At 54.1% G+C, this 23,662-nt stretch overlaps 1 protein-coding gene across 1 annotated transcript in view; it reads right to left on the minus strand.

Annotated features, from left to right (window-relative positions):
* Window positions 1-724: 724 nt before the first annotated feature.
* LOC126106254 (ankyrin repeat domain-containing protein 2-like) overlaps window positions 725-23,662 on the minus strand; it is a 76,594-nt gene continuing 53,656 nt past the window's right edge. Inside the window, exon 3 of the mRNA XM_049912479.1 lies at window positions 725-1,202. Within this exon, the coding sequence (XP_049768436.1) occupies window positions 725-1,202 (478 nt within the window). The remainder of the gene's footprint in view (window positions 1,203-23,662) is intronic.

A 23,662-nucleotide genomic window follows, 5' to 3' on the forward strand; every position in this document is an offset into this window, starting at 1 on the left:
AAATCGTGGCCAAACAATCCTTCCCATGTTTCATTTTTGGGATGTAAACTGCCGATAGTGTGAGAAGTCTCATCCAGTCAAATTATTTTCTTCCACTTCGAGACCCCGGTTTTTATGGTTTCAACGCCACGTTTTCCAGTTACAGGCATTTGCATCATGATTGGTTTTGGAATTCCTGCCTGTCCTGCTATTCTGAGCCAATAGAGTTCCCTTTGAGGTGTTAGGTCTTCAGAGGGGCACAAGTCCGACATTCATTTCTGCAGTTACTTGGAGCTGTCGTCCTTTTATTTTTAGTCACAATCGTCCTGCATGACCGCCTGTCACGATAAACACACGAACTTTCGTCTGGCGGATGATGGTTGCAGAAGCATCAACAATGCGACCACCAGTTATTTTCTCCAATTCCAGTAGGCTTCGTTCTGCCCAAAGACTTAATATCTGAACAGAATACTTCCCTGAGGGCGACTGACGCATCATGTTGAGGACACTGCGAAGTGAGGTGTGTGATCAAATGCAAGAGCGTAGCCTGCAAGCTTGGCTAGCATGTTTATTTTTCAGCATTCATTTCTCAGGTTTTCCACATTTCTGTCCAAACCTGTATATACGCTAGATAAAGGTGGGTACAAATGAATGACTCCAGAATTAATTTTTACATTTTTTATTTTCAGAATATCAAAAGTACATTTACATGTATTTCAGTTTCCTCGCATCGACGTTTGGACTGCTAGCTTAACTTCTCTATAAGCTGCTGCCTGTTCTGCAGGGCAAGGTCCAGCGGGGTGTCCCCATCCTCATCCCTGGCGCCTCTGTCGGCCCCCGCGGCCAGCAGTACTGCTGCCACCTCTGTGTTGCCTTCATCTGCAGCGACGTGCAGTGGCGTCATCCCGCTGACATCCCTAGCATTGGGGTCGGCGGACGACGCCGTCAGCAGCCGAACCATAGGCACATTGCCACTTAATGCGGCGTAGTGCAAGGGGGTGTTCAGTTCGCTGTCCCTGGCGTCCACATCAGCTCCTGCCTTCAGTAGACACCTCACTGCCTCCACGTGACCCCTGGCACCTGCCCAGTGCAGAGCTGTCTTCCTGTCGCTGTCCCTTGCTCTCACGTCCGCGCCTGCCTCCAGATGCGTCTGGATCTCTTCCACTACTCCCTCCTCAGCAGCCTGGATCAGCATCTGGCCTCTCTCTTGTCCATTAAGACTCCTGTAGGAAACAGTGAAATTCTTTCACATTAATTCGAATACACAAGCCAAATTATAGAACTATTCGTAGGAGTGTAACTATGAGCCCTCCAGAATGTAACTAAACATTGCCAGCCTCTGTGACCGAGCGGTTCTGGGCGCTTCAATCCGGAACCGCGGGGCCACTATGGTCGCAGGTTAGAATCCTGCCTCGGACATGGATGTTTTTTTTTGTGGTTTTTAGGGCGCACAACTTCAATGGTCATTAGCGCCCTGACTACTCTAAGAATGCACCGTGAGGCACAAGTTGACAACAACAACTAAAAGGGAAAACACAATAAAAGACAGACTGACAGGCATAGGATTAAAAAACAGCATCATCAAATGTCCTTAGAGAGGTTTGTCAAATTGATAAAACGAAGAACACGAGCAGCTACTCGTGGGTCATCCGCTAAAATGGCATCGAAAGTACTTGGCAGGTTAAGATCTAGGCGCAGTGTGTTAAAATCTGGATAGGACATTAAAATGTGTCTAACCATCAGCAAGTGCACACATGGGCAGAACGGCGCCGGCGCAGCCGTCAGCAGATGGCGATGGCTGAACCGGCAGTGCCCAATTCTTAACCGGGCCAAAACTACCTCCTCCCGCCGAGAAGGGCGTGAGGAGGACGTCCAAGCCACAGGAAGCTGTTTTAAGACCCAAAGCTTGTTGTCTGTAAGTGCAGCCCAATCGGCATGCCACAGCGATAAAATGCGCCGACAAATGACCCTGCTAAAATCGGACGAAGGGACACAACAAGAAGCTGTCCGAGGCTGGAGGAGGAGGACTGCAGCCTTGGCCGCGGCATATGCAGCTTCGTTCCCAGGGATACCGACATGGCCAGGAACCCACAGAAAGCTAACCGGAGAACCGACGTCCACCAGCTGCTGAAGAGAGCGTTGGATCCGGTGTACGAAAGGGTGAACCGGGTACGGATCACTGAGGCTCTGGAGAGCGCTCAGGGAGTCGGATCAGATGACATAAGCAGAATGTCGGTGACGGCAGATGTAAAGAACAGCCTGGTAGAGGGCAAAGAGCTCAGCTGTGAAGACCGAACAATGGCCATGGAGCCGGTATTTGAAACTTTGTGCCCCGACAATTAAGGAACACCCGACCCCGTCATGGGTCTTAGAGCCATTTGTATAAATGAAAGTCATGTTGATGAACTTCGAACGAAGTTCCAAAAAACGGGAGTGGTAGACCGAACCGGGGTAACCTCTTTTGGGAGCGAGCTGGGGTCAAGGTGAATGCAGACCTGAGCCTGGAGCCAAGGTGGCGTGTGGCTCTCGCCCACTCGAAAGGTTGCAGGGAGTGAAAAATTAAGGTGTTGAAGGACGCGACGAAAGCGAACTCCAGGGGTTAGCAGGGCAGAGACATACAACCCGTATTGACGGTCGAGAGAGTCGTCAAAAAACGAACGATAAGACGGATGGTCGGGCATTGACAGTAACCGACAGGCATACCGACAAAGCAGTATATCGCGCCGGTAGATGAGTGGCAATTCGCCAGCATCAGCATGAAGACTCTCTACGGGACTAGTATAAAATGCTCCGATCGCAAGTCGCAAACCCCGATGTTGTATGGAGTTGAGGCGGCGTAAGATGGATGGCCATGCAGAGGAGTATACGAAGCTCCCATAATCCAGCTTGGAGCAGACGATCGACCGATATAGACGAAGTAGGGCGGTTCGATCCGCTCCCCACGACATACCACTGAGAACACGGAGGACATTTAAAGAACGGGTACAACGGGCGGACAAATATGACACATGTGGAGACCAGCTAAGTTTCCTGTCAAATGTAAGGCCTAAAAACTTTGTTGTCTCCACGATTGGGAGAGCAACGGGACCGAGTCGTAAGGACGGTGGGAGAAACTCTTTGTAGCGCCAGAAGTTAATACAGACCGTCTTCTCGGCAGAAAAACTGAAGCCATTGGCGACACTCCAGGAGTAAAGACGGTCAAGAGAACGCTGAAGACAGCGCTCCAGGACACGTGTACGCTGCGCGCTGCAATAGATGGTAAAATCGTCCACAAAAAGGGAGCCTGATACATCAGCTGGGAGGCAATCCATTATTGGATTGATCGCGATGGCGAAGAGAGCGACGCTCAAAACTGAGCCCTGTGGCACCCCATTCTCCTGGCGAAAGGTGTCGGACAGGACAGAACCCACACGTACCCTGAACTGTCGATCCATTAAAAAGGAACGAATGAAAAGAGGGAGGCGACCACGAAGGCCCCATCTATGCATGGTGCGGAGAATGCCCGCCCTCCAACAGGTGTCTTAAGCCTTCTCCAAATCAAAGAACACAGCCGCGGTCGGGCGCTTCCGCAAGAAGTTATTCATAATGAAGGTCGACAAGGTAACCAGATGGTCAACAGCAGAGCGGCGCCTACGAAATCCACATTGTACATTGGTAAGTAGGCGTCGAGACTCGAGCAGCCAAACCAATCGAGAGTTAACCAGTCGCTCCATCACTTTACAGACACAGCTGGTAAGTGAGATAGGTCGATAACTGGAAGGCAAGTGCTTGTCCTTCCCCGGCTTAGGAATCGGGACAACAATAGACTCGCGCCAGCATGCGGGAACATGTCCCTCAATCCAGATGCGATTGTATGTACGAAGAAGAAAACCTTTACCCGCAGGAGAAAGGTTCTTCAGCATCTGAATATGAATAGAATCAGGCCCTGGAGCGGAGGACCGTGATCGGCCAAGTGCGTTTTCGAGTTCCCGCATGGTGAATGGGGCATTATAACTTTCACAATTCGAGGAGCGGAAGTCAGGTGGCCTAGCCTCCTCTGCCTGTTTGCGGGGGAGGAAGGCAGGGTGGTAATGAGCGGAGCTCGAAACCTCTGCGAAAAAGCGGCCGAAGGCATTGGAGACAGCCTCAGGGGCCACAAGGACGTCATTCGCGACCTTCAAGCCAGAAACTGGGGAGTGGACCTTTAGTGCCAGATAGCCGGCGCAGGCTACCCCAGACAACAGGAGTAAAACTGTTGAAGGTGCTTGTGAAAGCAGCCCAGCTGGCTTTCTTGCTTTCTTTAATAATACGACGACACTGAGCACGTAATCGTTTATAATTAATACAATTCGCCACTGTAGGGTGGCGTTTAAATGTGCGTAAAGCACGTCGACGAGCACGTAAAGCGTCTCTACATGCTGCGGTCCACCAGGGGACCGGTACGCGACGTGGAGAAGAAGTAGGGTGAGGGATGGAATAGTCAGCAGCAGCGAGAATGACTTCCGTGAGGTGTGCGACCTGACGATCGCAGCTTGTGAAGGTTTGATCCTGAAAGGTCGCCCTGGAAGAGAAGAGCCCCCAGTCTGCCTTGGAGATGGTCCAACTAGAGGAGCACAGAGAGGGAGTATGCTGCAGGAGATGGATAACACGGGAAGTGGTCGCTCGAATATGTATCAGCAAGTGCATACCACTCAAACCGGCGTGCAAGTTGGGGAGTACATATAGAGAGGTCTAAATGGGAATAGGTGTGAGATGTGTCCGAAAGAAAAGTAGGGGCGCCAGTATTGAGGCAGACAAGATTGAGCTGGTTGAAAAGGTCTGCTAACAAGGAGCCCCTCGGGCAGGATGCTGGAGAGCCCCAAAGGGGATGGTGGGCATTGAAGTCTCCAGTTAACAAAAATGGTGCAGGTAGCTGAGCAATAAGTTGCATCATGTCTGCCCTGGTAACGGAAGATGACGATGGAGTGTAAACGGTACAAAAGGAAAACGTAAAAGTGGGGAGAGTAATGCGGATGGCAGCTGCCTGCAGGCCGGTGTGCAACGTGATGGGATCTTAGTAAATATCATCCCGGACCAGCAACATAACCCCTCCATGAGCTGGGACACCTACCACAGGGGGTAGGTCAAAACGCACAGAGGTGTAGTGTGCCAAGGCAATTTGATCGCATGGGCGTAGCTTCGTTTCCTGGAGGGCTACGACGAGCGGACGGTGCAAGCGGAGCAGCAACTTCAAGTCCTCTCGGTTGGAGCGAATGCTGCGAATATTCCAGTGAATAAGTGCCATCGTAAGAAAAGGAAGATGAAAGAAGGGGTCACCTCGAAGGCCACTGAGGGCCTGGCTTCGAGCGAGCACTGTCGCCGCTATCAGTAGGCGGACAGTCATCGTCCATGGGGTCTATAGGGTCATCGGCCATCTCGGGAGGATGGCCGGGAGGGGGAGCTTCCTCCGCCGGTGAACGGCCAGATGAACGGCTACCAGCGGTGCGGGCAGGCGAAACGGATGACGGCCTGGGGCGGCAACCGCTGGGTGGCGCAGGAGAAGAAATGCGCCGTGGCGGAGAAGGAGAACTGTGCTTCCCATGAGCCTTTTTGGAAGGACGTTTGGTGGAAGTACCAGTCGAAGGCTGGGAGGTCGAGGTACATAGGAAGTCTGCACGGGATGGTTCCTTCTTGAAGGCCCGTGCAATCTGACTTCGGGGTCTTCGTGTTGGCAGAAGCTGATGAAGGAGCTGGTGTCTGTGGGGTGATGGGAGGAAGAGGAGACGTCGACCGCGCGATCTTAGCACTGGCCGAACGGACGACCGTGGTGCTGAAGGTCAGATCGCATGTCTGGGTTGCTACCTCCCTGGTAGTCCGAGGAGAGGCGAGGACAGTACTGTATTTCCCCGCTGGGAGCAGCGCGGGCTTCCTACTAGCCAATAGCTTGCGAGCAGCCGAGGTGGACACTTTCTCTTTGACCCGAATTTCTTGGATACAGCGTTCTTCCTTATAGACAGGACAGTCGCGGGAGGATGCGGCATGGTCACCCTGACAGTTCACACAACGAGGAGACGGAGGTGGACAGTCACCCTCATGGGCATCCCTGCCAAGTGACACATTTAGCCGCATTGGAACAAGACTGTCGAGTGTGATTGAAACGCTGACACTAGTAGCAGCGCGTAGGTGTCGGGACATAGGGGCGAACAGAAATAACCTCGTAGCCCACCTTGATGCGCGATGGCAGCTTAACACTATGTAAGGCCAAGGAAAGTGTCCGGGTCGGTACAAGGTCATTGTTGACCTTTTTCATGACCCTATGGACAGCCGTCACGCCCTGCTCAGCGAGGAAAGATTGAATCTCCTCGTCCGTCAATCCGTCGAGGGAGCTAGTATAGACTACACCACGAGACGAATTCAAAGTTTGGTGGGCCTCCACCCGGACAGGGAACGTGTACAGGAGTGTGGCCCGAAGCAGTTTTTGTGCCTGAAAGGCACTCTCCGTTTCTAGTAATAAGGTACCGTTACGCAAACTGGTACAAGATTTGACAGATCCAGCTATGGCATCTACGCCCATCTGGATAACGAAAGGGTTGACAGAGGAAAAATCCTTTCCGTCCTCAGATCGAGAAACGACGAGGAACTGTGGGGCAGGCGGTAGTACTTTTGTCACTGGTGGCTGGTCACGTTTCCGTTTTTGGGCCGAAGTCGAGAGAGATGGAGTAGAATCCATTTCGGAGGAATCCCCCATGCTTGCCAGCGTCTCCGATGGCGCGCTCCTTCCTTGTGGGGACCCTCTCAGAGGGCACTCCCGCCTTAGGTGAATGTTTACACCTCAGGTCACACCTCCCGAGAAACAGACGGAGGGACCAATCGGCATGGTCAGAAGGTATCAGCTCAGGCAATCACCCCTCCCCGGGCCTGGCCTTTACCAGGGGGTACGCGCGTGCCTTACATGTCTACCCAGGGCGGGGAATTACGCGTTACCCCGTCACCGGCTACGCGTGCGAACGCGTGGGTCGGCCTTCAGGCACGCACAGGGAGGAAGGAAGAAGAGGAAAAAGAAGAGAGAGGGAGAAAGAGGACAGACTGTCTCAAACGCCGAGGCGGAGACCAGAGAAGGCAAGGAGAAGAAGGCAATGAGAAGGCAAGGAGAAGTAGTCAAGGAAAAGAGTAAAGAAGACTGAGGTGGGGAAGAACAAAGAAAGGAACCAACCAAACGAAGGAAGAAACGAGAAGTGAAAAACCAAAAAGACCACAATTATAGGTCGTGGAACCGTCCGTCTCCGGACGCAGGCGCTAACTACCCCCGTGAGGGGGATGGACTCCTTTTAGTCGCCTCTTACGACAGGCAGGAATACCTCGGGCCTATTCTAATCCCCGGACCCGCAGGGGGGATCCTTGAAGACGTCGTTCAAGAAGGCTGGTCCGTTGAGAGCTGTAGTAGATCGCAAAATCGTCCACAAAGAAGCATCAGGAAGGAGACAATCCATAATTGGATTTATGGCAATGGCAAACAGTACAACACTGAGCACGAAGCCCTGGGGTAACCCGTTTTCTTGGGAGAAAGTACAGGGGAGAGTAGTGTTCACCCGCACTCTAAATGTGCGCTCTGCCATAAATTCGCGAAGAAAAATGGGGCAGCCGACCTCGAAAGCCCCAAGAGAACAGTGTGCGGAGGATGCCTGTCCAACAGGTATCGTATGCTCTCTCCAGATCAAAAAATATTGCTACTGTTCGGCGTTTCCGGAGAAAATTGTTCATGATCTAAGTGGAGAAAGCAACAAGATGGTCAACTGTAGAACGATGCTTTCGGAAACCGCATTGGGCAGGTGTTAAAAGACTGCGGGACTCCAGCCACCAACCTAAATGGCAATTCACCATACGCTCCAAAACCTTACATACACTACTCGTGAGAGAAATGGGGCGATAGCTAGAGGGGAGATGTTTGTCCTTTCCAGGTTTCGGAACAGGAACGATGATAGCTTCCCGGCACCGTCTGGGAAAAGTACTGTCGGACCAAATTCGATTATAAAGGCGAAGGAGGTAACGCAGACTATGGTATGGTAAATGCAGCAAGATTTGGATGTGGATACCATCCGGTCCTGGGGAGGAATTGCGAGAAGAAGAGAGTGCATGTTTGAGTTCCGACATGGAGAAAACAGTGTTGTAGCTTTCGCGATTTTGAGAGGAGAAAGCAAGAGGTTGCATTTCCACAGCGCGTTTCTTCGGGAGAAACGCTGGCGGGTAATTTGAAGAGCTCGAAAACTCAGCAAAGTGTTGACCCAATGAGTTACAAATTGCGACGGGGTCCACTAACATATCATGCGCGACAGTGAGCCCAGAGACCGGGGAGAAACTAGGCGCGCCAGATAACCGTCGAATCCGACTCGAAACTTCCGAGAAGGGAGTGAAGCTGTTGAATGAGGTAGTAAAGATGTCCCAGCTTGCCTTCTTGCTATCGCAGATGACGCGACAGCATCGCGCACGGAACTGATTATAGCGGATACAGTTGGCCAATGTAGGATTGTGTCTGAAAACGCGAAGAGCACGCTGCACCTCACGTATTGCGTCACGGCATGCCTCGTTCCACCAAGGACCTGGGGGGCGCCGGGGCAATTCAGAGGTGCGAGGTATTGAACGTTCCGCAGCTGAAAGAATAACGTCTGTAATATGAGTGACCTCATCGTCGACGCTAGGAAAGTGACGGTTATCGAATGTCGTCAGAGACGAAGGAAGTGTCCAATCGGCTTGGGAAAAATTCTAGCGTCGCGGGCGCTTATATGGCAGTTGTGGCTGCAATCTAAGGACACATGGAATGTGGTCACTCTAGTGTGTATCAGCAAGGGCGAACCATTCGAAGCGCCGAGCTAGCGGAACATTACCGACCAAAAGGTCCAAATGAGAAATTTGTCGTGGAGGCAGACAAAGATGTAGGGTCCCTAGTGTTGAGGTAAAAAAGATCCGCTTGGTGAAAGACGTCTAGCAATAGTGAGCCACGCGACAAGTATGTGGAGATCCCCAAAGTGGGTGGTGGGCATTGAAGTCCCCAACCAGCAAATAGGGGGGGTGGAAGCTGACCAAGGAGATGAAGGAGATCAGCTTGTGCCATTGGTGTGGACGATGGAATGTATACAGTACGAAGAGGTGGTTTATCCAGAAAGGGGAAAGACGGATGGCGACAGCTATGAAGGAAGTGTTTGATTGGGTGATAATGGAGAATATCATGGAAAAGAATCATGAGTCCATGTGCTGAAGTGCCTTTAACAGAGGGGAGATCAAATCGGACTGACTGAAAATGGGGGAAAACAAAGCGGTCGTGGGGACACAGCTTTGTTTCCTGAAGACAGAAGATGACCGGCGAGTAGGATCGTAAGAGGATCGACAAGTCATCCCGATTGGCTCGAATGCCGCGTATATTCCAATGGATAATGGACATAGGGTGGACAGAAAATGGAAGAAAGTGACCAAGGTTGCCCTCAACGACAACTCATATCTTGCGACTGACAGCGTGGAACAGCAGTCAGCTGAAGGCAGAAGATCCTGATCCATAGGTTGTTCAGGAGCCGCTCCTGCCACCAGCGATCGGCCGCCAGCAGTGCGCCTCGGCGACACAGAAGACCGCCAAGGGCGGCTACCGCCAGGTGGTGCTGCAGACGAGATACGTCGTGGCGGAGAAGGAGAGGAAATGGGTTTCTTATTAGCCTTCTTGGAAACAGGATGTTTAGATGGAGGAGGAGCTGATAATTCTGAATTTGGGGTACGTAAAAAATCTTCACGTGTAGGCTCTTTTTTGGAAGTCCGGGTGTCTGACTTTTGAGCTCAAAATTTAGGAGAACCCGATGAAGGGTGAGCCTTAGAGTGAGCAGGCGAAAGTGGGGAGTGAACGGGCGATCTTTGCACTGGCCGATCTGACGACTGTGGCACTAAAGATGAGATCACAAGTATGCATGGCCACCTCCTTTGTTGGCCGAGGAGAGGCAAGGACAGTGCTGTATTTACCTGTCTGAGGCACAGTGGGCTTTGGACTGGCGAACAATTTTCGAGCAGCGAAGGTCGACACCTTTTCATTCACCCTTATTTCCTGGATGAGCTTTTCGTCTTTAAAAACGGAGCAATCTCGAGAGGAAGCAGCGTGGTCACCCGTACAGTTGATGCAACGAGGGAATGGAGGTGGGCAAGCACCCTCATGGGCATCCTTGCCACACGTAACACATATGGCCGGATTGGAACAGGACTCGCTGGTATGATTGAACACTGACACCGATAGCAACGCGTAGGGTTTGGGATGTAAGGGCAAATGGAAATCATCTCATAGCCCACTCTGATGTTCGATAGGAGTTCAACTTTGCCAAATGTCAAGAAGACAGTACGGGTTGGATTGATGTTCGTGTCAACCCTTTTCATGACTATGAACAGCTGTTACGCCCTGGTCAGACAGGTAGTGTTGGATTCCCTCATCGGACAATCCGTCGAGGGAGCGTGTATAAACGACCCCACGTGAGGAATTTTAAGTGCCGTGTGCTTCCACCTGGACAGGGAAGGTGTGTAGCAGTGAAGTATGCAGCAATTTTTGGGCCTGGAGGGCACTGACTGTTTGTAACAACAAGGTGCCATTTCGTAATCTAGAACAAGACTTTACAGGACCTGCAATTGCGTCGACACCTTTCTGAATAATGAAAGGGTTGACCGTGGAGAAGTCATGACATTCGGCAGACTGAGAAACAACAAGGAACTGTGGCAACGATGGAAGAACTGTCTGTGGCTGAGACTCATTGAACTTGCGCTTGTGAGCAGACATTGGAGAAGATGAGGAAACCATTGCGGAAGTACCCCATGATTACCGGCGTCTTAGGTGATTGTTCACACCTCAGGTCACACCTCCCGAGAAACGGACGGAGGGAACAATCGGCACTTTCGGAAGGTATCAGCTCGGATAATCACCCCTCCCTGGGCCTAGCCATTACCAGGGAGTACGTACGTGTCTTACCTGTCTACCCGGTGTGGGGAATTACGCGTTACCCCGTCACCGGCTACGCATGGAAATGTGTGGGTCGGCCTTCAGACACGCACAGGAAGGACATAAGAGAAAGGGAAAGGAAAGAAGAGGTCTCAAACGCCGCAGCAGAGAAAGGGTAAAGAGAAGAGGTAAGGAAAAGAGAAGGACAAAGGAAGGATGACGACATGCAAGCAGAGAGAGTGAAGAATGTGTTACATTTTCGAGCGTCCATCTTCGGATGTAGGCACAAAACATACTCCCAGAGGGGGAGAAAGGGAAGGAAAGAGGCGGAGGTGAGGGGAGGGGGCGAAGATGAGGGATGGGGAAGGACGCGGAAAAGGAAGGTATGCAGCCCGGAAAGGAAGGAGGGCCACATTAGCTCGGGGTCCTGTGCTCGCTGCGCACGTATCCACGAAAGAGTTGTGGCCCCCCTGGGGGGGCCGAGCACAAACAGATGCTTCGGACCAGGAGGAAGCGGCGTATGGCGTACACTTACTTTTGGGGATCGAAGTGTCTGGGGCTGTACCTTGATACTTTGCTGATATTTTGAGAAGTGTTGCTTGCGACTCGAAGAGCTGTGAACAGAGTTATTCTGTTTACCAGAGTTTGTGCGTGCGTGTGCGGAGGGGTTTAAGGTCGCTCAACTACTGAGGTTATTAGCGCCCAGTCACAATTGTTAGAGCACATAGAATCTAGTAAAACTCGTGGGGGGGGGCACCAGAAAGTTCTTACGAAGAGGCAGATAAAATAAGTGAAAGAGTTAGGTGTCTGGACAATCCAGTCAAAGTAATGAAACAAAGAACACGAGCAGCTGCTCGAGCGTCATCCGCTAAAATATCTTGTAAAGTAGATGGCAGTGACAGGACAACACGAGATTGACTAAAATGGGCACACGACAATAAAACATGGCGCACTGTTAATGCATGACCACAAGGGCACTGTGGGGCTAGGTCACCGGAGAGCAGGTAGCGGTGGCTAAACCGGCAATGCCCAATCCGCAACCTGGTCAGCAGGACCTCTTCTCGCCGAGATGGTCGGGAGTAGGTTGTCCAAGCAGTTGGAAACGGTTTTACTGCCCGGAGCTTGTTTCCTTGAAGTGAGGACCAAGTATCCCACCACAAGAACACAAGCCTCTTACAAACAACCCCACTAACGTCAGATGACGGGACACAATGGTAGGCTGGCCGAGGCAGGAGGACTGCAGCCTTGGCTGCAGCATCAGCAGCCTCATTCCCAGGCACTCCTACATGGCCGGGAACCCACAGAAAGCTTACAGGAGAGCCATCCTCAGCGAAAGAATGGAGGGACTGCTGGATCCGTTGCACCAAGGGATGGACCGGATATGGAGCTCCAAGGCTCTGAAGAGCACTGACTGAATCAGAACAGAGTACATACAATGAATGGCGGTGGCGGCGGGCATACTGAACGGCCTGATGGAGAGCAAAAAGCTCGGCCGTAAAGCTGGAACATTGGTCGAGGAGCTGGTATTTAAAGGTGACGGCCCCGACGACAAAGGCACAGCCGACACCATCGTCAGTTTTGGAGCCATCAGTGTAAATAAAGGTGTGACTGGCAAGTCACGCACGAAGTTCGACAAACCGTGAGCAATACACTGCAGCCGGAGTACCCTCCTTCGGGAGCGAACTGAGGTCGAGATAAACATGAACCGGAGCCTGGAGCCAAGGTGGTGTCGGGCTCTCACCCTCTGAAGGTGGTAGGGAGGGCAAAATCCAATTGTTGAAGCAGGCGACGAAAGCAGACTCCAGGGGGCAGACGGTCGAGAGAATCGGCGAAGAAGGACCGATAAGAGGGGTGGTCGGGCATTGAGAACAGTCAGCAGGCATACCGACAAAGCAGTACGTCGCGCCGGTAGGTCAATGGTAATTCGGCAGCTTCAGCATAAAGACTCTCGACGGAACTAGTGTAGAAAGCTCCAGTCGCGAGACGTAACCCCCTATGGTGGATGGAGTTGAAATGTAGTAAGAGGGATGGCCGAGCAGACGAGTAGACGAGGCTCCCATAATCCAGCTTTGATCGGACTATGGACCGATATAAGCGAAGCAGGACAGTGCGATCCGCTCCCCAAGATGAACCACTAAGAACTCTGAGAACATTAAGGGAACGTGTACAACGAGCAGCCAAATAAGAGATGTGCGGAGACCAACAAAGTTTCCTGTCCAGTGTGAGCCCTAGACACTTAGTTGTTTCCACGAATGGGAGAGCAACGGGACCGAGATCTAAGGATGGCGGAAGGAACGCTTTATATCGCCAAAAGTTGATGCAAACCGTCTTCTCTTCAGAGAACCGGAAGCCATTTGCCACACTCCATGAGTATAGGCTGTCGAGACAACGCTGAAGGCAGCGCTCCAGGAGGCATGTTCGCTGGGCACTGCAGTAGATTGAGAAGTCATCGACAAAAATAGAGCCTGAGACACTAGGTGGAATGCAATCCATAATGGGATTGATCGCTATGGCAAAAAGGGCTACGCTCAAGACGGAGCCCTGAGGCACTCCGTTCTCCTGGAGGAAGACGTCGGACAATACGGAACCCACACGTACCCTAAACTTTCGATCTGTTAAAAAGGAATCAATAAAAAGGGGCAGGCGACCGCGTAGACCCCACCTGTGCATAGTGCGGAGGATACCTCCTCTCCAACAGATATCATAAGCCTCCTCCAAATCCAAGAACACGGCGACGCTTTCGCAAAAAGTTGTTCATGATGAATGTCGACAAGGTCACAAAGTGGTCAACAGCGGAGCGGCGGCGACGAAAGCCGCATTGAACATTGGTAAGTAGCCGTCGAGATTCAAGAATCCAAACTAACCGAGTGTTAACCATGCGCTCCATCACCTTACAGACACAGCTTGTAAGAGAAATGGGGCAGTAACTAGAAGGAAGGTGTCTATCCTTCCCGGGTTTGGGTATAGGAACAACGACAGCGTCACGCCAACGCATGAGGACTTGACCTTCGGTCCAGACGCGATTGTAGGTGCGAAGAAGGAAGCTTTTGCCTGCCAGAGAAAGGTGTGCCAGCATCTGAACGTGAATGGCAGAGCAGAGGACCGGGACAGTGCAAGTGCACGTTCGAGCTCCCACATACACTCCTGGAAATGGAAAAAAGAACACATTGACACCGGTGTGTCAGACCCACCATACTTGCTCCGGACACTGCGAGAGGGCTGTAGAAGCAATGATCACACGCACGGCACAGCGGACACACCAGGAACCGCGGTGTTGGCCGTCGAATGGCGCTAGCTGCGCAGCATTTGTGCACCGCCGCCGTCAGTGTCAGCCAGTTTGCCGTGGCATACGGAGCTCCATCGCAGTCTTTAACACTGGTAGCATGCCGCGACAGCGTGGACGTGAACCGTATGTGCAGTTGACGGACTTTGAGCGAGGGCGTATAGTGGGCATGCGGGAGGCCGGGTGGACGTACCGCCGAATTGCTCAACACGTGGGGCGTGAGGTCTCCACAGTACATCGATGTTGTCGCCAGTGGTCGGCGGAAGGTGCACGTGCCCGTCGACCTGGGACCGGACCGCAGCGACGCACGGATGCACGCCAAGACCGTAGGATCCTACGCAGTGCCGTAGGGGACCGCACCGCCACTTCCCAGCAAAGTAGGGACACTGTTGCTCCTGGGGTATCGGCGAGGACCATTCGCAACCGTCTCCATGAAGCTGGGCTACGGTCCCGCACACCGTTAGGCCGTCTTCCGCTTACGCCCCAACATCGTGCAGCCCGCCTCCAGTGGTGTCGCGACAGGCGTGAATGGAGGGACGAATGGAGACGTGACGTCTTCAGCGATGAGAGTCGCTTCTGCCTTGGTGCCAATGATGGTCGTATGCGTGTTTGGCGCCGTGCAGGTGAGCGCCACAATCAGGACTGCATACGACCGAGGCACACAGGGCCAACACCCGGCATCATGGTGTGGGGAGCGATCTCCTACACTGGCCGTACACCACTGGTGATCGTCGAGGGGACACTGAATAGTGCACGGTACATCCAAACCGTCATCGAACCCATCGTTCTACCATTCCTAGACCGGCAAGGGAACTTGCTGTTCCAACAGGACAATGCACGTCCGCATGTATCCCGTGCCACCCAACGTGCTCTAGAAGGTGTAAGTCAACTACCCTGTCCAGCAAGATCTCCGGATCTGTCCCCCATTGAGCATGTTTGGGACTGGATGAAGCATCATCTCACGCAGTCTGCATGTCCAGCACGAACGCTGGTCCAACTGAGGCGCCAGGTGGAAATGGCATGGCAAGCCGTTCCACAGGACTACATCCAGCATCTCTACGATCGTCTCCATGGGAGAATAGTAGCCTGCATTGCTGCGAAAGGTGGATATACACTGTACTAGTGCCGACATTGTGCATGCTCTGTTGCCTGTGTCTATGTGCCTGTGGTTCTGTCAGTGTGATCATGTGATGTATCTGACCCCAGGAATGTGTCAAAGTTTCCCCTTCCTGGGACAATGAATTCACGGTGTTCTTATTTCAATTTCCAGGAGTGTAGTAAAAGGGGCATTATAATTTTCCAGATTCAGCGAGTGGAAGGAAGGTCGCCGAGCCTCTTTTGCCTCTTTCCTGGGAATGAAGACAGGTTGGTAATGGACGGAGCTTGAAACCTCCGCGAAAAAGCGGCCAAAGGCGTTGGAGATATCCACAGGATCAACAAGGACCTCATCACCTGAAGTCAGGCCAGGTACTGAGGAGTGGGCCTTAATGCCCGACAGCCGGTGCACGCCACCCCAGACGACAGAAGAGGGAGTAAAACTGTTAAAGGAGCTGGTGAAAGAGGCCCAACAAGCTTTTTTGCTGTCTTTGATGACTCTACGGCATTGCGCTCGGAGTCGTTTGTATACAATACAATTCGCCAACGTAGGATGGCGGCGAAAGGTGCGTAAAGCACGTCGTCGAGCACGGATAGCGTCTCGACAAGCCTCATTCCACCAGGGGACAGATACGCGATGTGAAGAAGAGGCAGTATGAGGAATGGAACGTTCGGCAGCATTGATGATAACAGCCGTGAGGTATTCGACCTGACTGTCAACTGAGAAAATCGTGGCCCGGAAAGGTCCCCAGGGAGGAGTAAAGTCCCCAGTCAGCTTTCGGTATGATCCAGCTCTAAGGACGTGGGGATGGGGTGTGGTGCAGGAGACTAACGACACAGGGGAAGTGGTCGCTCGAATAGGTGTAAGAAAGGACATACCACTTGAACCGACGGGCAAGACGGTAGAACAGATCGAGAGGTCCAAGTTGGAGTAGGTATGAGTAGAGTCCGAGAGAAAAGTCGGGGCGCCAGTATTGAGGCAGACAAGATTGAGATGGTTGAAGATATCTGCCAAGAGGGAGCCTCTTTGACAGGATGCAGGAGAGCCCCAAAGGGGATGATGGGCATTGAAGTCGCCAAACAATAAAAACGGCGGAGGAAGCTGAACAATCAGGTGCATCATGTCAGCCCGACTAACTGCGGATGACGATAGAGTGTAGACGGTACAAACAGAAAAAGTAAAGGCAGAGTAATACGGACAGCTATTGCTTGGAGTGGGGTGGTCAATGGGAGGGGATGGTAATAGACATCGTCCCGAACGAGCAACATGACCCCACCATGAGCTGGAATACCGTCCACAGGAGGGAGGTCAGACCGCACCGAGGTATAGTGGGTGAAAGCAATACAGTCAGTCGGGTGCAACTTGGTTTCCTGGAGACCAAGGACGAACGGACAGTGCAGGCGGAGGAGCAGTTGTAATTCCTCCCGATTAGATAGCATACCTCTTATGTTCGAATGTAACAAAGCCATCGCTAGTCAGAAAATAGGGGGAACGAAATGGGTGAAGAGCTGGTCACCTCGATGGCCGCGGAGGGCCAGGTGTCGAGGGAGCAACGCTACAACCGGCGGGAGGTGGATCCTGTTCCATCGAGTCGTCGCCAGCGGCGGCCGCTTTCCCGGGTTGCGTAGGAGGGGCAGCATCATTCGCCGACGAGAGGCCAACTGAGCGCCTGGCAGCAGAGCATCCCGGCGAAACTGAGGACGGCCGGGAGCAGCGACTCACGGATGGAGCGTCAGACAAAACGCGCCGGGGTGGGGAGGGGGATAAAGATTTCTTCTTGGAGGCCTTCTTGGAAGGCCGATGAGGCACAGGGATGGTGGGCTGGACCCGAAGGAGGTCCTCACGCGCGGCGTCCGCTTTGGAACGCCGGACCTCAGAATCTGGGGTCCGGGACGTTTCCCCGATGGACGCCTGAGAAGAGGATCGCTTCTCAGGAGGCGGAGGGGGAGGAGGAAGGGTGGCCCCTGGGGCAGAGGGGGCAGGGGCCGCGAGGGAGGAGGATTGGGAAGGGAGGGATTTGGGAGGCGGAGGCATAGACCCCGGATGGGGTGAGGAGGTGGAGGGGGGACAGGATAGGGGTGAGGATACTGTGGAAGCAGTGGACACGACTGAGGCAAACGAAGTTGTCAACGTCACGGGATGGAGGCGGTCATACTTCTTCCTGGCCTCAGAATAAGACAGACGATCCAAAGTTTTTAATTCTTGAATCTTCTTCTCCTTCTGATACACGGGGCAGTCTAAAGATCTAGGCGAATGGATGCCAGGACAATTGATGCACCGAGGTGGTGTAGTGCATGTATGTTCCTCACGAAGAGGACGTCCGCAATCGCCACAAAGGGGCTCAGCCTCACACCGTGACGACATGTGTCCGAAGCGCGAACACCGAAAGCAGCGCATAGGAGGCGGGACGTAAGGTCGCACGTCGCACCGGTAGCACATCACCTTTACGTTCTCCGGGAGAACATCCCCCTCGAAGGCGAGTATAAAGGCTCCGGTGTCGATGCGATGGTCTTTGGGGCCGCACTGAACTCGCGGAACGAAATGCACGCCTCGGCGCTCCAGGTTGGCTCTGAGCTCATCAGATTGCAGCAGGAGGTCCCGATGAAAAATAACCCCCTGCGTCCTATTCAGTGCCAGATGTGGGACAATGGACACTGGGACATCCTCTAGTCGGTCGCACGCCTGGAGCGCCGCCGACTGTGTGGAGGAGGCGGTCTTCATAAGAATGGACCCCTAACGCATTTTACTGAGAGTCTCGATTTCCCCAAAGATGTCCTCGATGTGCTGGACAACGAACATGGGCTTCGAAGTGGCGAACGTCCCCTCATCGGTCCGAGAACAGACTAAATAGCAGGGAAGTACTTCGCCCCAAGCCGGCGAGCCTGTCCTTCCTCCCAGGGAGTGGCCAAGGGGAAATGGCAGGAGAACCAGAACCAGAGACAGTACCTTTCTTTTTAAAAGACTGCCACAGAGCGACCTGACATGTTGACGTTTCACCTGCGAAACGTCCGCCCCGATACCACCCACTCCGACCAGGGGCTCTCCCCATGACCTGGCAGGATGACCATTGCCAGGAGTCCCGATGCCCCAAGGAGATGGGCATCTACTCCTTGGCCGACGTGGGGAGGGTGCAGCTCAGGTATCGGCAGTACGATCCCTGTGTTGTCAGGGGGCTACAACCTAGAGGGTACATGACGACCCCCACCACAACGGGCTGGCTACCGTGCTGGATTTTGGGTGCCATGGAAAGTCCATCATGATGGTAGGTGCAGATGGGGACGCACTATTGGCGTAACTTGAACAACCCATCAGGCGTTTAGGCCCAATTTGAGGAATAGTGGGTGTGGTTACAACGCCGTTACAATGCTGAGTGCCAAGGTCTTAGTGCACTGAGGACCAGTGATACACCACGTAAGGCGTCCTTCCCCAAAAGGCTCTTACTTCTGTAGAATTTTGAAAAATGGAGGTCAAACCCCAAGGGGGACCATCACATGGAAGGCCAAAACGGTTGAAACTCCTTTTAGTCGCCTCTTACGACAGGCAGGAATGCCTCGGGCCTATTCTTACCCAAGACCCGCAGGGGGGTGTTTACCAAAGTAACAACTGTAATTCTGTGGAGGCTGATACTGGTTTCAGTGCATCTTTATGGGAGAATACACAACCTTGGTGGAAGACATTGATTAATAGGGAGCCTCGCAGACAAGGACGTAGATATCTCCAAAGTGGGTGGTGGGCACTGGAGTCCCCAACCAGCAAATAGGGGGGACGGGGGAGAGCTGACCAAGGAGATGAAGGAGATTAGCTCTTACCATCGGTGTGGACGATGGAATATACACAGTACAAAGAGAGAAGGTGTATCCAGAAAGGGAAAGACTGACAGCAACAGCTTGGAAGGAAGTGTTTAAGGGGATTAGGTGATAATTGAGAGTATCATGGATAATAATCTTGAGTCCTCAATGTGCTGGAGTGCCATCAACAGAGTGGAGATCAAACCAGAATGACTGGAAAAGCGGGAAAACAAAACGATTGTGGGGACACAGCTTTGTTTCCTGAAGACAGAAGATGACCGACGAGTAGGATCGACAATTCATCCAGATTGGTTCTAATGCCGCAGATATTCCAGTGGATAATGGATATAGGATGGACAGAAAAGGGAAGAATCGTACCACCGTTGATCTCAACAACTGCTGAGAGCCGGCAGCCGACAGCATGGAACGGCATTCAGCCAAAGGCAGAAGATCCTGATCCATAGGTTGTTCGGGAGCAGCTCCTGCCACCAGCGATGGGCCGCCAGCTGTGCGCCTTGGGGACACAGAAGACAGCTGAGGGCGGTTACCACCACGTGGCGCTGTAGACGAGACATGCCGTAGCAAAGAAGGAGAGAACTGGCTTTTTTACGAGCCTTCTTAAAACAAGACGTTGAGACGACGGAGGAATCGATGGTAGTGAAGTCGGGGTACATAAATTTTCACGAGTAGGCTTTTTTTTGGAAGTTCAAGTGTGATTTTTGGACTCTTGATTTAGCAGAAGCCGATGGAGGGTGAGTTGTAGAGCGAGCAGGTGATAGTGGGGAGGTTGAAAAGGCAATCTTTGCGCTGGCCGATCTGACGACCGTTGCGCTGAAGGTGAGATAAGTCTGCATGGCTGCCTCCCTAGTAGGCTGAGGAGATGCAATGACTGCTGTATTTACCTGCTGGAGGCACAGTGGGATTTCGACTGGCGAATAACTTAAGAGCAGCAAATAGACACCTTTTCGTTCACTCTGATTTCCTGAATAAGCTGTTCATCTTTGAAAATGGGGCAATCTCTACAGGAAGCATTGCTGGCAACCATACAACTGATGCAACAACGGGACGGAGGAGGACAAGCACCCTCATGGGCATCCTTGCCACACGTGACTCATTTGGCCGGACTGGAACACGACTGGCTGGAATTATTGACCCACTGACACTGATACCAACGCGTTGGGTTGGGATGTAAGGGCGTACTGTTTGGCTTTTATGATCAATGGAAGTTGCTATCAAATATGAAGTAAGCTAGTACAATTTGGAACCAAGTCCTTGTCAACCATATTCAGGACTAACAGTCCTTATGCCCTGGTCAGACAGGTAGTGTTAGATTTCCTTGTCTGACAATCCGTCGAGGGAGCATGTATAAACCACCCCATGTGATGAATTTAAAGTGTGGTGCGCTTCCACCCGGACAGGGAAGGTGTGTAACAGTGAAGTTCGCAGCAATTTTTGTGCCTGGAAGGAACTGTTTCCAACAACAAGGTGCCATTTCGTAATCGGGAACAAGACTTAACAGGACCTGCTAATGCGTCAACACCTTTCTGAATAATGAAAGGGTTGACTGTGTTGAAGTTTTGACCCTTGCCCGACCTAGGAACAACAAGGAACTGTGGCACTGATGGAAGAATTGTCCATGGCTCAGACTAACTTTCGCTTGTGAGCAGACACTGTAGATGAGGAAACCATTGCGGAAGTATCCCACATGATTACCGGTGTCTCCGATGGCGCGCTCCTTCCTAGGGGGCCGTCTCTGATGGCACTCCTGCCATAGGTGATTGTTCACACCTCCCAAGAAATGGACGGAGGGCCCAATCGGCCCATTCGGAGGTACCAGCTTGGGTATCACCCCTCCATGGGCCCGGCCCTCACCATGGGGTATGTACGTGTCCTACCTATCCACCCGGATTTGGAAATTATGCGTTACCCCGTCACCAGATTCCCGTGAGCTGCGTGGATCAGCCATCAGACACGCAGAGCCAGGGGGGGGGGGGAAAGGGCGAAGAGGCAAGGACGGGCGAAGAGGCAAGGACGGGCGAAGAGGCAAGGACGGGCGAAGAGGCAAGGACGGGCGAAGAGGCAAGGACGGGCGAAGAGGCAAGGACGGGCGAAGAGGCAAGGACGGGCGAAGAGGCAAGGACGGGCGAAGAGGCAAGGACGGGCGAAGAGGCAAGGACGGGCGAAGAGGCAAGGACGGGCGAAGAGGCAAGGACGGGCGAAGAGGCAAGGACGGGCGAAGAGGCAAGGACGGGCGAAGAGGCAAGGACGGGCGAAGAGGCAAGGACGGGCGAAGAGGCAAGGACGGGCGAAGAGGCAAGGACGGGCGAAGAGGCAAGGACGGGCGAAGAGGCAAGGACGGGCGAAGAGGCAAGGACGGGCGAAGAGGCAAGGACGGGCGAAGAGGCAAGGACGGGCGAAGAGGCAAGGACGGGCGAAGAGGCAAGGACGGGCGAAGAGGCAAGGACGGGCGAAGAGGCAAGGACGGGCGAAGAGGCAAGGACGGGCGAAGAGGCAAGGACGGGCGAAGAGGCAAGGACGGGCGAAGAGGCAAGGACGGGCGAAGAGGCAAGGACGGGCGAAGAGGCAAGGACGGGCGAAGAGGCAAGGACGGGCGAAGAGGCAAGGACGGGCGAAGAGGCAAGGACGGGCGAAGAGGCAAGGACGGGCGAAGAGGCAAGGACGGGCGAAGAGGCAAGGACGGGCGAAGAGGCAAGGACGGGCGAAGAGGCAAGGACGGGCGAAGAGGCAAGGACGGGCGAAGAGGCAAGGACGGGCGAAGAGGCAAGGACGGGCGAAGAGGCAAGGACGGGCGAAGAGGCAAGGACGGGCGAAGAGGCAAGGACGGGCGAAGAGGCAAGGACGGGCGAAGAGGCAAGGACGGGCGAAGAGGCAAGGACGGGCGAAGAGGCAAGGACGGGCGAAGAGGCAAGGACGGGCGAAGAGGCAAGGACGGGCGAAGAGGCAAGGACGGGCGAAGAGGCAAGGACGGGCGAAGAGGCAAGGACGGGCGAAGAGGCAAGGACGGGCGAAGAGGCAAGGACGGGCGAAGAGGCAAGGACGGGCGAAGAGGCAAGGACGGGCGAAGAGGCAAGGACGGGCGAAGAGGCAAGGACGGGCGAAGAGGCAAGGACGGGCGAAGAGGCAAGGACGGGCGAAGAGGCAAGGACGGGCGAAGAGGCAAGGACGGGCGAAGAGGCAAGGACGGGCGAAGAGGCAAGGACGGGCGAAGAGGCAAGGACGGGCGAAGAGGCAAGGACGGGCGAAGAGGCAAGGACGGGCGAAGAGGCAAGGACGGGCGAAGAGGCAAGGACGGGCGAAGAGGCAAGGACGGGCGAAGAGGCAAGGACGGGCGAAGAGGCAAGGACGGGCGAAGAGGCAAGGACGGGCGAAGAGGCAAGGACGGGCGAAGAGGCAAGGACGGGCGAAGAGGCAAGGACGGGCGAAGAGGCAAGGACGGGCGAAGAGGCAAGGACGGGCGAAGAGGCAAGGACGGGCGAAGAGGCAAGGACGGGCGAAGAGGCAAGGACGGGCGAAGAGGCAAGGACGGGCGAAGAGGCAAGGACGGGCGAAGAGGCAAGGACGGGCGAAGAGGCAAGGACGGGCGAAGAGGCAAGGACGGGCGAAGAGGCAAGGACGGGCGAAGAGGCAAGGACGGGCGAAGAGGCAAGGACGGGCGAAGAGGCAAGGACGGGCGAAGAGGCAAGGACGGGCGAAGAGGCAAGGACGGGCGAAGAGGCAAGGACGGGCGAAGAGGCAAGGACGGGCGAAGAGGCAAGGACGGGCGAAGAGGCAAGGACGGGCGAAGAGGCAAGGACGGGCGAAGAGGCAAGGACGGGCGAAGAGGCAAGGACGGGCGAAGAGGCAAGGACGGGCGAAGAGGCAAGGACGGGCGAAGAGGCAAGGACGGGCGAAGAGGCAAGGACGGGCGAAGAGGCAAGGACGGGCGAAGAGGCAAGGACGGGCGAAGAGGCAAGGACGGGCGAAGAGGCAAGGACGGGCGAAGAGGCAAGGACGGGCGAAGAGGCAAGGACGGGCGAAGAGGCAAGGACGGGCGAAGAGGCAAGGACGGGCGAAGAGGCAAGGACGGGCGAAGAGGCAAGGACGGGCGAAGAGGCAAGGACGGGCGAAGAGGCAAGGACGGGCGAAGAGGCAAGGACGGGCGAAGAGGCAAGGACGGGCGAAGAGGCAAGGACGGGCGAAGAGGCAAGGACGGGCGAAGAGGCAAGGACGGGCGAAGAGGCAAGGACGGGCGAAGAGGCAAGGACGGGCGAAGAGGCAAGGACGGGCGAAGAGGCAAGGACGGGCGAAGAGGCAAGGACGGGCGAAGAGGCAAGGACGGGCGAAGAGGCAAGGACGGGCGAAGAGGCAAGGACGGGCGAAGAGGCAAGGACGGGCGAAGAGGCAAGGACGGGCGAAGAGGCAAGGACGGGCGAAGAGGCAAGGACGGGCGAAGAGGCAAGGACGGGCGAAGAGGCAAGGACGGGCGAAGAGGCAAGGACGGGCGAAGAGGCAAGGACGGGCGAAGAGGCAAGGACGGGCGAAGAGGCAAGGACGGGCGAAGAGGCAAGGACGGGCGAAGAGGCAAGGACGGGCGAAGAGGC

Source organism: Schistocerca cancellata, chromosome 10 (genome assembly GCF_023864275.1).
Source record: "Schistocerca cancellata isolate TAMUIC-IGC-003103 chromosome 10, iqSchCanc2.1, whole genome shotgun sequence".
NCBI lineage: Eukaryota > Metazoa > Arthropoda > Insecta > Orthoptera > Acrididae > Schistocerca > Schistocerca cancellata.